General features: G+C 36.6%; 1 protein-coding gene across 1 annotated transcript; it reads right to left on the minus strand.

The window, feature by feature from the left end:
• Positions 1-1,608: 1,608 nt before the first annotated feature.
• Positions 1,609-12,256, minus strand: LOC144646665 (serine/threonine-protein kinase Sgk1-like). The gene is made up of 20 exons (XM_078506334.1): positions 11,914-12,256; positions 10,958-11,044; positions 10,353-10,425; positions 9,469-9,544; positions 9,186-9,282; positions 8,847-8,893; positions 8,409-8,466; positions 8,193-8,276; positions 7,914-7,976; positions 7,240-7,308; positions 7,123-7,166; positions 6,659-6,727; positions 6,330-6,366; positions 5,418-5,504; positions 4,689-4,784; positions 3,786-3,893; positions 3,617-3,664; positions 3,219-3,308; positions 2,941-2,998; positions 1,609-2,503 (listed from the first exon to the last, which is right to left on the minus strand). Exons 1-20 carry the CDS (start codon positions 11,983-11,985, stop codon positions 2,388-2,390), a joined length of 1,479 nt encoding a protein of 492 aa, XP_078362460.1. The 5' UTR covers positions 11,986-12,256; the 3' UTR covers positions 1,609-2,387.
• Positions 12,257-13,381: the final 1,125 nt, after the last annotated feature.

Raw genomic sequence — 13,381 nt, forward strand, 5'->3', positions numbered from 1 at the left:
ATGACTCGCCCGCCGACGAGGCCGTCCTGAATTTCAAACGATTTCAGATGTCTTCCGCGACCAGAGGCACACGACTGAAATCCAGGCTATGATAGGTTGAGCCATTGTCTCAAGTTAAAAAAAGTCAACGAATAACATTTGTACAGCTCAGTAAACTTTGCAGATGTGCAGCACACAAGTCTGCTTAAACTATATTCCAAATATGGAAAGCTACATATATCGCAGGATAATTGTTAAATATCTGTAATGTATAAGGAAGACTTTCTGATCACATAAGGGAATTGCGACAATTTGTTGAAATAGAAAATAATCTCCAGTTGGTATCAAAATATGCTGCGCTATCTGACTGATAATGTCAAATGTTTTACATCACCGGCAAGTACAATGTAAGCATAAACATATACCTAACCAGTTAGAATTTGGGTAATTTATTGACCAAAAGAATAGAGGTTGTTGAAACAAATAAATACCGGGACAGTCAATTTTTGTATCTCAGTGTTATTCGCCATGCACCATTATTTTCCAAACAGTAAAATCACTATTTCTAAAACCTCCAATGGGGAAAGGAAGTTGCTTCGAGAAATCAGGGGTAAATTTACAGAGTAGTACAATCCAAGGGAAATGAAAACTGGTTCTATTTTTGGTGGGATTTACTATGATAGCAACCGCAGTTAAATTTTATCTCTACTTGTGGAGGGCAGGGTCGCTAGGAACTGTATTTTGTTTATTATTTCACACAAGGTGTTTCCATTTGATTGTACTCGGCCAAGCTGTCAAATGTCAGAGTAATTCTGTTTGCGGCTGAACTCTTGTTCAATTTATTTGGAACGAACGCTTTTAGGAAGCTAACACCTTTTTAACTTTAATTTCTACTGGATGTAAATTTCTTCTTTTGAATTGAAGGGCCAAATAAAGATTGTTGCTATTGAACACTGGGCGAAAGTAATACGCAAATTTCAAAACTAAACTGCGGGATAATCCGGATAATTCCGAATTGGTTGTATCAGTTGACTTGTTTACACCAGTTTATAATCATGGATTAGAAAAATTGATATTTACTTTGATAAGAACTTTCTGACACGTTTCAAAATTTGCGTTGGCTTTCGATATTCTCAACTAATCTTTGAACTCTTTCGCCCCCTTCGCTGGGTACTCCCTATAGCGGACTATACTAAAAGGGATTTCACGAGTTGTGTCTACAAAAGGGTACTCCCTCCCTACCCTGACTCGTCCCCAGTCGTCTTCATATAGCACGCGGCAAAGGGAGCAGGGGATCTCCCCTTGCGCTCCCTTTCTTGGTACCCATCTCTCCCTCCGCCGTATTTTTGCCGCGTGCTGAATGAAGATGACTGGGGACGAGTCAGCTCCCTTCCCCCTGCCGGCTCTTTCCCACCCAAATGTCACTTATTTTGCAATGACAATGCATGGAAAAAGGTACTGATGGAATAAAGATAATAGCGGCTAACGTGAGCTGTGAATTGACATATTTTTGGAGTGAAATGTGAAATGACTTTTTAGTTTGTGATGTTTTGGCCATCACACCCTGGTTATGTGTAGAATCATAAACTTCATTAAACTTCGCAAACAGATAGCAAGCAAAACAATGAATTTTGATTTAAATAGTCTACAAAGAGAGTTTTATTTCACATTTTTGCATGCACCATATCACGTAAAATAAAACCGACTTGCTGTAGCTTTATACAATCCAATATGTCTAATACTCATTAAATACATCTGTCTTTTCAACTCAGTCTATAAATCTAAAGCGGGACCTAGGAAACCACAGCATAATTATCAATAAATTATTAAGAACACTTCCTCAATTTGAATGATTCAGTCATAAATCGTAATAAATTAGGCTGTTCAGTCGATCATATCATCAGTGAACCTCAAGCAGTTGTCTATCAAAACACAATTTGTTTGAATTAATTTGCGCCATTGTGTCAAGTGTATGAACTATAAATTACTTTTAAGCTAAAAGTCCAGTGGTTTTATTTTAACTGTTGGTCTAGGCAAGGTTTTTGTAAAGCAAGTTGAGCTTGCTTTGACTGTCGTTAACCGGCAAAGTTTTAACTTAACCAACCAATCAGATGAAACGAGCGTAAGCTAAACCGGTCAAAACCGGTTTTGATTTTGCCAATGATTGTTTGGAAAAAAGCTTGCCTTACAAAGATCCATTTGAATCAGTTAAAAAGAAGCTCAGCAAATGCAGTGAGCAAATAAACACATCATAATTTCTGACAGTCAATGGAAAATCGCACTAAAGAGTAACAGTGCAATGTTTTACTTATTTGACGAAGGCGCTTCCTACAGCTCTACAAGAAAGTCTTGCGACTCTTAACAGCAGAGATACGTTGCACGTCAAGTCACAAAGGAAGACACGTGACTCATTCATGAAGGACTTCTTCCATTGGCGCAACATAAGTGAAGCCAACAAATGCATCGTCAGGGTCGTCCACACTAGCGCTTAAAAAAGCTGAATCAGCAGATTTGCCAACAGATCCTAATCAGATCGAAAAAGGAAAAAAAAATAAAGAAACTGAGTGTTAGCCAAACAAATTTTAAACAACAAATTAAAGGAGCTATGCCACCATATTTTAAGTAGTCATTTTTTTCTGATTACTCTTAAATTGAGGGAAACCTCAAAATAATAATTTTATAATGAAGAAAAACACTAACATAGTAATAAAAATCCGAAAATAAACAAGGATGGTTTTGACTGACGAAGATTAAAACAGATTACGAATGACAAACTTGAAAAAATGTTGTGTTCTCCGTGACGTAGCACCTTTAAGCTTTTGTATTTTTGTGCGCGGGAACTCTTCTTATACCATGACCGGTCTCGGTGCTTGGTAAGCGGGAACTCTGCTTATACCATGACCGGGTCTCGGAGTGCTTGGTAAGCTATTTATATTATTTTGATACCAAATGACCACATACCTGGTACAGGTTCACGAACAAACTCTGGATCAAAATGTCTCAAGTCCAGCTGACCTGTCTGTTGTAAAAAATGACAACACGATGAGAAATTACCAACAAGATTTACCAATAAAACAAAAATGGAATAATCAGTGTGGTAGCCTGTTCCAAACTTTCGGTTCTCGTGTTTTTCTTCCAGTCGTTCTTCGCGCTCCAAGTGCATGAAACAGACTAATAGTGTGGGCGACGTCAGGTCCAAAATTTGCCTGTATAATGTAATGAATGATGGATTGACTTACCACATTTGGATTATATGGTGGATCAATTTTCTTATCATACAACATCTGCCAGTCAATGCTTCGAAAAAACGGATGGTTCTTAATATCTTCCTAAAATGGATAAATCGAAAGTCAGTCAAGCATTACAAGTGCAAAAGGGCCTGAAATGCTCACGACATTATTAATGTATGTATTTTTACATGTATCTATAAACAGCTTTTGCTTGGAGGCCCAACAAAGTGCTGGGCGCAAGACCCCCGAAGACCGTGATGAAATTAAATCACTTAAACTTCTAGTCAGTTGCTGCTGTGGAAATCAGAGCATATTCCTAATGATTTATTTTATGTTGTGTTGAGTAGCATATACATAGAGCAATAACAGAACATAGCCTCACGCTGATTAAAACATTGCGGACTTACAAAGTCACTCTCTCCTCCAAGCCTTTTTGAACGATCTTTCTGTAGAAGCTGTCAGGTGATAACAGAGATATTAATCAGAACAAACCTTGTAGCATCAATTTGTTATTAATTTAAATATTAATCTGATCCATGTTTGTTACGCAAGGAAAACAAATGCAAACTGACTTACTCCTTCTAGAATATTTCTTCCACTCGCCGATATGTTGGTTCGAAGACGAAGTGGCTTATGGAGAATATTCTCGTACATTTCTGCTGTATCCCGGCTATAAAATGGCGGCTAAAAAGAGTGAAAATGTTATAACGCAAGTAACAATCTGAAGGGTTCGTGCGTACCTTAAGGTTACTATTTTTGGCGGCTACTAATTTTAGCGATTTTTTTAGAGCAAGATTTAGCGACTATTAAATTTAGCGATTTTCTGAAAAATTTAAAAAGTTAGTGATATTGTGTAGACCATAAGATGGAAATAAATGTTCAGTTAAAAAACAAACTCACTTGAAATTGAACGGACATTTGCATTGCCAGAAGAGCAAAGCTATCGGCATCTATTTTTAAAAGAATTTTTCAAGTCGACAATGCTTATTTTGTTTCCCTTTGGGGTGGGAAGTGAGGTACTTAAATTTAACGAGTATTAAATTTGACCGAGACAAATTTTAGCGAGCACTAAATTTAGCGATTATTGATCAACTCGCTAAAATCACTAAAATTAGTAGCTGCTACAAAGTATTCAACCTTGCTTCATTAATATTGAAAAGAAACTTTCACAGTTTTTGAGGTCAGGTTTTTCAGGGTTTTTGGCGTTTTCTTTTTTTCTCTTTTTCGCCCGTTTTCTTTTGTTGCTTTGAATTTGTTGGCCTTTTAGTCGCCTTTGTTGGCGTTAGAAAATTTTTACCCAAACGATGAAGGAAATGAATATTTGTAAGTTCCTATTGGTAGCGGAGGCCAAGTTTTAATTACAGTATAAAACATCGTAGAAAAACACAGGAAGAATCCGATTCTCAAAGTGACTCCTCGTGTTGTATAAATGAAGCTGGACTGTTATAAAGGAAGTACTACACAGCAGATATCGCTTACCAGACCATACATCATTTCATATAAGACAGCACCAAGGCACCACCAGTCCACAGTTTTGTCATATTCTTGCTTCCGAAGAACTTCTGGTGCTAGATACTGCATGTAGTAAGAAAAAAGATCGACCTTACTAGGTTTATTATTATAAGGTTGCTTGATACAGGAGCATGAACAATTATTATAATGCCCAAAAATGATTTAAGGGAGCAATGTCACGATATTTTAAGTCATTTTTCTGATTACATCCAAATTGAAGAAAACCTCAAAATAATAGTTTTGTAATGTAGAAAGACAACAGAGGAGTAGTAAAAATGCGAAAATATCCAATGATGGTTTCGACTGACGAAAATTAAGACAGATTACGAACGATAAAACTTGCCAGTTTTTTTAAGATGTGTTGTCCGTGACGTAGCTCCTTTGTATAAAATTGGAAAATTTAAAAATTACATATCATTCTGAAAACAGCTATAAATAAATTTGGCAATATAAAAGATTTTTGCGGCTTCTGTCCGTATTTTTGGCAGATGTAAAATATTGGCCTGCCTTGTCTGTGTCGCATCTCTATTTGTTACATGACTATATGTACTTTATATCAATGGATTGAAGCAAACAGGCCTTCATTTATGAACATTGGCGAGATTGCATCTGCATTGAAGATTACGGGGAGGGGAGTAACATTTTATGCATCAGCTGGTCAAAAGTTCAAGTAATCAAACAGTTCTTAGAATGTACCTCTGGAGTTCCACAGAATGTTGATGTTGTTCCAGAAGGTTCTATTCCTTCCTTGCAAAGTCCAAAGTCTGTTAGAACAACGTGGCCCTGAATGCATTTAAAACAAATTAAATGATGTTGGTATGTAAAGCATTTTCTTAAAACTTTTGGTGAATATACAGAGAAAAGGCAAGCATACAACCAACTAGCTACTTTAGGCAAAAAAGGGATCGCAATTTTTCAAAGAAATGTACAGTATGGCTAAATGTCATGACCTGACCCCAAAATGTGTTCCCTGTTCCAGACTAGACCCTACACAGGTCAGAACTGCTTCGTTTTGGTAAACATTAAACAGGCCTTTAAATTCCCGACATTATAAAATCATACTTCTCAAGAGATAAATAAAATAACAATCATAAAAGTAGTTTCTTTCAAGAATTGCATGTAATGGATACCTTATTACTGACCAAAGTGCAAAAACCATGCCTAATTTCAGACCAAAACGGCTCAGAAACCATACCCCATGGCACAGTACATATCTAAATAACTTGTACAAGGTGGTACCCCCAAGGGATGCAACTTAACCCGTGGAACAGTACACACCCCTAAATATCTTGTACAAGGTAGTACCCCCAGGGGATGCAACTTACCCTGTGGCACAGTACATACCTAAATAACTTGTACAAGGTAGTACCCCCATGCCTAATTTCAGACCAAAACGGCTCAGAAACCATACCCCATGGCACAGTACATATCTAAATAACTTGTACAAGGTGGTACCCCCAGGGGATGCAACTTAACCCGTGGAACAGTACACACCCCTAAATATCTTGTACAAGGTAGTACCCCCAGGGGATGCAACTTACCCTGTGGCACAGTACATATCTAAATAACTTGTACAAGGTAGTACCCCCCCTAGGGAATGCAACTTACCTTGTGATCTAGAAGGATGTTTTCAGGCTTCAAATCTCTGTAATACCAAAGAAAACATAATATCAAAACAAGCTCTTTTAAGTGTGAAAGCTGAAATGGAAAGAGGGCGGATGTAAAGGGGGGTACAATACCTGCAAAACTGCGCAGAAAAAACTTACTAAAACCACAATACTGCATCAAATTAAACGAAAAGTTTCCACAAACTGCAAACACTTAGTCTGTAAACCATTAAACTGCAGGCTGAGACAATACCGCAAACCTTTATGCACCTCTGTAAATTATATGTATTAGCCTTGGATTTAATTAATAACACATAATTTCCAACAAACCTGTAGATTATTTGAAGTGAATGGAGATATCCTATTGCTGATGCTATTTCTGCAGCATAGAATCTAGCCCTGACAATACAAGATAGTGGTGCTTAAATTAAAAGTTTATTCTAATACTCTATTAACCTTATTCTAGAGAGGTAACAGGTGGAGTTGTCACAGACTTGTCCTGGACTGGAGATTATGATGACAGAGTACTTGCGCTCTGTTGGTTTGGGAAAGACAGTTTCCTCAAACAGTGGCTTCCTCCTGACCCAAGACTACAACTGGGTAATGGCAATTTGTTGGGAAAAGCTTGAGCTTTCTGACTGAAAAATAAGGCTAAGAGGCTGGGGAGGGTGCAGGTAGAACTCCTTCTAACTTAATGTAACAGAAACATGTAGAGCAAGGAAAGACATCGATAAAGGAGAAACTAAAATTGAATACTTGAAATATAAAAATACACAAGCTGTTAGGATACTGACCTTTGCTCTGGAAAATATCTTTCTTTTTGTAAATGAAAGAACAACTAAAAACAAAACATAAACAATTAGTCAGCAGTACTGCTTTGCAAGGAAAACTTCAGAGCCATTGATCATTACCTCTCCTCCATTGACGTAGTCCAACACAAAATACAGTTTATCTCTTGTTTGAAACGAGTAATGCAATCCCTGAAATTTTAAACAAAAAGACTTACTTAACATATAACTCTAAAATTAACTGGGTGGCATTGCAGAAACTAAAAGAGCATAATATTTTCCTGGCAGGAGGAGGGAATATATAATTTACGTGACAATTATACCTTTTAAGAGTAACAATGCACAGTTTAGTTCAACTTGGGGTATTTATATAACTGTATGATGATATTTATTTTGGCTTAATACTTTAAAAAGGTACTGGGATAAATTTTACTAATGATGGCCATTTAAGATTTAATGTTTTGTTTCATAATTGTCCTCTCCTTGTGGTGAAAATGGATTTGAGCTTGTTTCCCAAAACAAGATTCTGGTATTTGTAACTTTTAAGTGGCTCCTTTAAAATTTCTGGCACACACCTCAATGACCTCATCACTGATGAACTTACGACGGGTCTGGTCTGGTGTGGAAGGTCACAGGTTTTTATGTTTTTTTTTTTTCTGAGTAGCTTGTTTCACTGACTGAATAATATCTCTGCCAATTAAATCTACCAAGCGTAACAGATACCACTGTTTTATTCCACAACATGTTTGCTTATTACGGTAACTTAAATCCAATAGACAAAAACTGTAGGTACTTACCACCAAGAAAGGGTGCTTTACATTCATCAATAAAACATTCCTCTCTGCCATAATATGCTTTGCCTAAACAATTTAATTAAGGGCAAAAAAATGAAGTCAACACCTAATTGGAAAATTTAAGCACAGCCAAACCTCTGCTAAAGAACAGATTCCTTAGCTGAGCACCCCCCCCCCCCAATTAACCCCATTAGCACTGTTACCATATATTTAATGTTATTATTATTATTATTATTATTATTATTATTATTAGATCAAAATGTGACATTAGAATGTACCCACCTCATTTCTTTTCCTTATTGCAGCTTTGTTTAGAACCTTGATAGCATAGAATTGATCTTCTTGTTTGTTTTTAGCAAGGAAAACCTGGCAAAAAATAAACATCAGTAGGGTAGCACTACCCACCAATAAAAGCATTTATATTTGTTTATTTACTTGTAATTAATTTTCATAATTTAATTTAAGTATGCAAAGGAGGAAAAATTGAAAACAAGATACCTTTCCAAAGCTTCCTTTACCAATAACCTTCAAAAATAGAAAATCGCTTGGCTTTGCCCTGTAATAAAAAGTTTATTAATTATTTTAGGCTTGCTCAAACTAATTACTGCATTTGCTTTTTGAGTCTAATATTCGAATAAACGCTGCATCGTGATGCGGCGTTTATTCGAGGGCGACGTTTATTAATATTTCTGCTCTTAAATGCGGCATTTATTCGAGGGTGGCGTTTATACGAGGGCGGCATTTAATCCAATAAATACGGTATGTCTCAGGTAATGAGTCATTAGGTAAATTAGTTCATAAATACATGACCCCACAAGGATGTGCTTTTACACAGATCATGTTTGAGGTTTTATAATTATTAAGGAGATAGTGGTGAATAACGCCAATATATTTATCAATTATACTTAGGTATACTACTTTTAATTAGTTACTTACTTTTGATTGTATGAATCTCCAAGATCAATTCTGTCAAGATCCTTAGCCTTTAGGTCAAGAAAAAAATAATAATAATAAATTATATTGACTATATTATGTTACAATAATATACTGTAACACATTTTTAAGGAAGTGGAGAATAATACTGTCGTAACATGTAAACAAACTATCTTTTATTTAGGTGAACTGCATCAACATTTAATAAAATACTGTATGTATCATGCTCAGGTGTTATGAAGACTTAACTGACAAGATTTCTATGGAGTTATTTGCTACCACCTTAAGTCTAATAAATGTTATACTTAAGTATGCAAAAGGAATTAAAAAAAAAATAAATACCAGTAAATCAGCCTCATCAGCTCCAAACTGCTCAGTGTCATTATTAACTTGAGCATTCTTTGGGTTATCCAGCGATAAAAACAGACGCACATCTGGACTGTGGAGAGGTTTAAACACAACTTTTAATAACCCTTAAGTAGCAGTTAAATCAATAATTCCTTCAACTTCATATTAGCTAATATAGTAGCTGACTAAAGATTTATGGTATTTAAAAAAATATATGGCAGATTTGTGATAGATCTACTTATTATTATAGATAACTAACTAAGAGATCTTTCCTTACTGTTCAATGGCATTAGGGTGGCTGATTATCTTGCTTGTAAACTCATTAAGCCCTTCTCTTCTTATCCTTATAAACTCTGACAAAGTAATTACATCGAAACATAGATTGTTACTAACAATATAATTAATATGATGTAATAACAATGACAAAGACACATTTAAATTATTTGAATATAGAAAGCGGAAGCCAGAAAAAGCTGAAATTCCCAAACATTACAGATAACAGAATGATAAGTATGCAGTTTTCTTTTTTAGAGTTTTTTATTTATTTCTCCACCAAATTCAAAGGACCATGTGAGATGAAAGCATCCGAGGTGGAGTAGATGGATTCAGGGTATTATTCTATCAAGACCTCAGACGTTGCTTTTATTTCAAAATCTATCCTTAATGACTGTTACACTTGGGGTGGGGTGGGAGGGGTGGGGTGGGGATGCTTGTCTGCAGTTTTGAATTAAACCCCTAAAGGAGACCAATCTGGGAATGGCCCAAGCTTTTTATAACCCCAGAAAGATACCACATAAAAAAAGTAGCATTTATATTTTAGTCAGACCTATATTGCTTTGTGTGCAACCCTGAATGAGACCTTGAGACTAAAAATATTGTATTGGGTGTTTTGCCTGGAACACGCTAAGTGAGTTAAAAATCCAAAATTTTAACACCCCTAAGTGAGACAGCCAGAATCTCTGTCTCTTTCTTATGGGGGTTCCCCCCTCACCTGGCCTTTTTTTAAATATATATTTGTCATTCCTCTCAGATGTTGGCTTTACATTACCATAAAATCCTTAGTTGATTATTTACTTCTATTTCATCTGTTCATAGCAGTTTCGGAGAAATCAGATGTTGGTCATACCAGTTTCAAAATTGCTGAGATTCATGCAAACTCACCTGGATCAAAGTTGTTTCCAAGCCGTCGTTTCCCTGGTAACTTGACATTCAACTCAGGAAAGACTTTCTTTATCTGAAAATGAAGTGCAACAGTCTCCTAACTTTGGCCTATCTTTCAATAATTCAAACCACAGCCCACACCAGGAGTCAAAATACTTGGAGATGTAGCATGTAGTGTAATGCCTTTATATCTCGAAGCATCATTTCACTAATGTTTTCTCTCTCACTCGATGTCTTTCCCTCTGGAAATTCACAAGTGGGACAACTTAAGAACATAAGCTTAGGGTTGTCAAAAGAAGCTCGCAGTGGGCCACCATCTTTGTGTTTTTTTTTGGAAATTTCAGAAAGGTGTGTGCCGTGAAAGTTTGTAAATCCTGACCCTATTTAAGTATGAAGAAAAAGAAAATTTTTAAGGTCTAAACTCATAAAATGACACCCTATCCATGCCAAAAATGAAAACTAAAAATTGCATGAACATGCCAACTCTATTTTGTTTCTGTGACATTGGCAGTTAAAGTAATACTTATACGGATAGTCCATTTTTGACAAAGCATTTCTTTTTCGTTTAGCTAGACTTTCATGCACTGCAATTTAAGCAGGCTCACCTTTTCGTATAAGTTGTAGAATTCATTGTATCTCCTGAAGATGAAATAACTGCGCCCATCAGGAAGCTTTACAAGAACTTTATATACCTTTAAAATAATGACAACAAGGTTAGACAATAAAAATGGATGATTCTGGGCAAGTGAAGGTCACTAGCATACCTTTAGGAGACTTGCTAAGACCCCTATTGCACCTGGGATACCTACTTTAGAACAATCAGCTCTATAGTCCCCTGCTAGGATATGAAATTTTCACACTAAATTTTTTTAACAACTTTTTTTATCTGTTGGCTTTTTCTTTCGCTTTTACTTTCATTTTCATCAATCTTTTTATACCTGCTTCAATTCTAAAAGGTCTCGGGCTCGCAAAAAAGATATCAGTCTCGTCGTCTCGCAAAGTCTCGCATTTACCATTTGACACCCCTTTAGTTATTTCAAAATTTTACTGTAAAATTTAACATAATACTGTCCCATGTAAGCTTCCCCATATATTGCCCACCATTATATACTTCATGTAAGAACATATCTATTTTTTGACCGTGGAAAATTTGTAGAGCAATAACATATCATTGCCTTAATCAGTGAAATAAAGAACCAATAAGCTAGATAATACTGTTCACATAAGATCTATAGCGGAAATTCTTTGCAATGCGATAGCACTGTCGGTGTGATCGAGAATTCGATTCACGCACGCCCAACTTACTTGTTTACCGGATCAAAGGTACTATTGGACGCAAAAGATTCCGTGTTTGGGAAAAGCGTCACCTTACAGCTTTACAATCCTTTACAATTTAATCCACGATTGAAAAGAGTTTGTACATAACAGGATTAACTCTATAATGGTTTTCGTTTTAATCTGACAGAGATATATTAATTCCAAGAGAAAACAAACAAGGATGGCAGCAAATAAAAGAAAACTCGAAAAATTATAAAGAGGGAATTTTCGAATTCTTACTTACCGTGAACCGTTTAGACTTTTCAGAGCTTAACGTTTCAGAATCTGGCACAGTTACTCCAATCTGTTTGGACATGTTTCGTCAGCTACTCTCGAAGAAATTTGTAGAAGAAACCTGCCAAGTGAAGTTCTTCACGCACAGACAAAAACCCGAACCTTGAGCAAATCTTGTTCTCTTCAACGAAACGAAGTGGATCAACCGAGCTACACGAATGATCGTGAAGCCTTACACGTGATGAAATCCATTTCAATTGGATTTCTTGTAGTAGCGTTCAATTGTGAACAACAAAAACCTTGTAGGCAAAAACCTGTAAACAACTTCTCATCCTGGAAGTGAATGAAAAGTTTCTTTGCTTGATTCAAAAGAGAAGTACTGGTGACTACTGACTCAGCTCTGAACGAGCGGATGTGGGGGAGGGTGTAGGGGGCGGTGCGCTTCTCCAGGAAAACCTCACCGGTAGTATTGGGTATTGGACTTCTCACCGAGGATAAATGGGGAGATTTGAAGGATGAGTCTCAAAATAATTGCCTGTGATTGGCGCTTTCACATATTTTCGAATGTTTTATCGCTAAATCTTCAATGATCACCTTGCTGTAACATTCGTGGCTTCCAGGGTGGCTATCAGACTTTTTTTCCCGTCCTCTTATGTACTTATGTAACATTATTTTTTTTCGCCCCTTCCTTTTCGTCCGCCGATTTCACCTGGCTTTACACGAGTCTCTGATTTTAGGTGCCCTTCCTGACAAAACGACAAAGCGCCTTTCTCCCCCCTTTATTCTCGACTTTTATTTTTTATGCTAGGGCATGGCTACTGTAAACGGGAAATATATCTTTTGTTTAATACATTTAGATGTCAATGTAAAAAAAAAAAAAAAGAAGAAATAACCACCCCATCCGTGCGTAACTCGCGCCCTGTCTCCATTAAGTGCCAAAACCTCTGAACGTCTCAGGCAAATTGGTTTTAATTCTTTAAATTCTTTCTGTTGTTTCAACATGGTGTAGTATGGACGGCAAAAACGGCGAAACCGGGACTTTTTGAAAACGCTGAAGTCATATAGTAAGGGACGGACCATTATTTTCTTGGGAGGGGGGGGGATGAAAAATTTTCGTTTGCAAACTTTTCTTACTACTTTTTATTATACATATCGTTTTTGCAAACAATTTATTTTGTCTTTCCAGGCCCTGCAAACAATTTTTTCAATATTTTTCATCCCCCCCCCCTCCAAAAAAATAATGGTCCATCCCTAAGGCTATTTCGGTTTGCCCAAACGGAAAATTTCCAAAATAAAAGAAGCGAGGTCACTGATGTTACAGCAAAGTCAGTTCAGTTTGGAGCGATCTGACAACTTCTATTTCCTTCCTGCCCTGACGCAGGAAGGAAATAGTCAAATAGGTGACGTCCGCTGGCAGGCAACTTGAAAGGTAGTTTAAAATCCCAACCTCGGGGTCCCATTGTTTTCTATTCGCTGAT

Source organism: Oculina patagonica, chromosome 3 (genome assembly GCF_052425735.1).
Source record: "Oculina patagonica isolate OP01 chromosome 3, crgOcupat, whole genome shotgun sequence".
Taxonomy (NCBI): Eukaryota; Metazoa; Cnidaria; class Anthozoa; order Scleractinia; family Oculinidae; genus Oculina; species Oculina patagonica.

What these genes read in the sequence shown, in the direction of transcription:
- LOC144646665 (XM_078506334.1), bottom strand. Translation starts at nt 11,985, where the DNA reads ATGTCCAAACAGATTGGAGTAACTGTGCCAGATTCTGAAACGTTAAGC. An exon ending in GGAGATTCATACAATCAAAA is followed by an intron (nt 8,467 to 8,846) that starts GTAAGTAACTAA and finishes TTTTTATTACAG; the next exon opens with GGCAAAGCCAAGCGATTTTC. An exon ending in TCACTTCAAATAATCTACAG is followed by an intron (nt 6,367 to 6,658) that starts GTTTGTTGGAAA and finishes TTGGTATTACAG; the next exon opens with AGATTTGAAGCCTGAAAACA.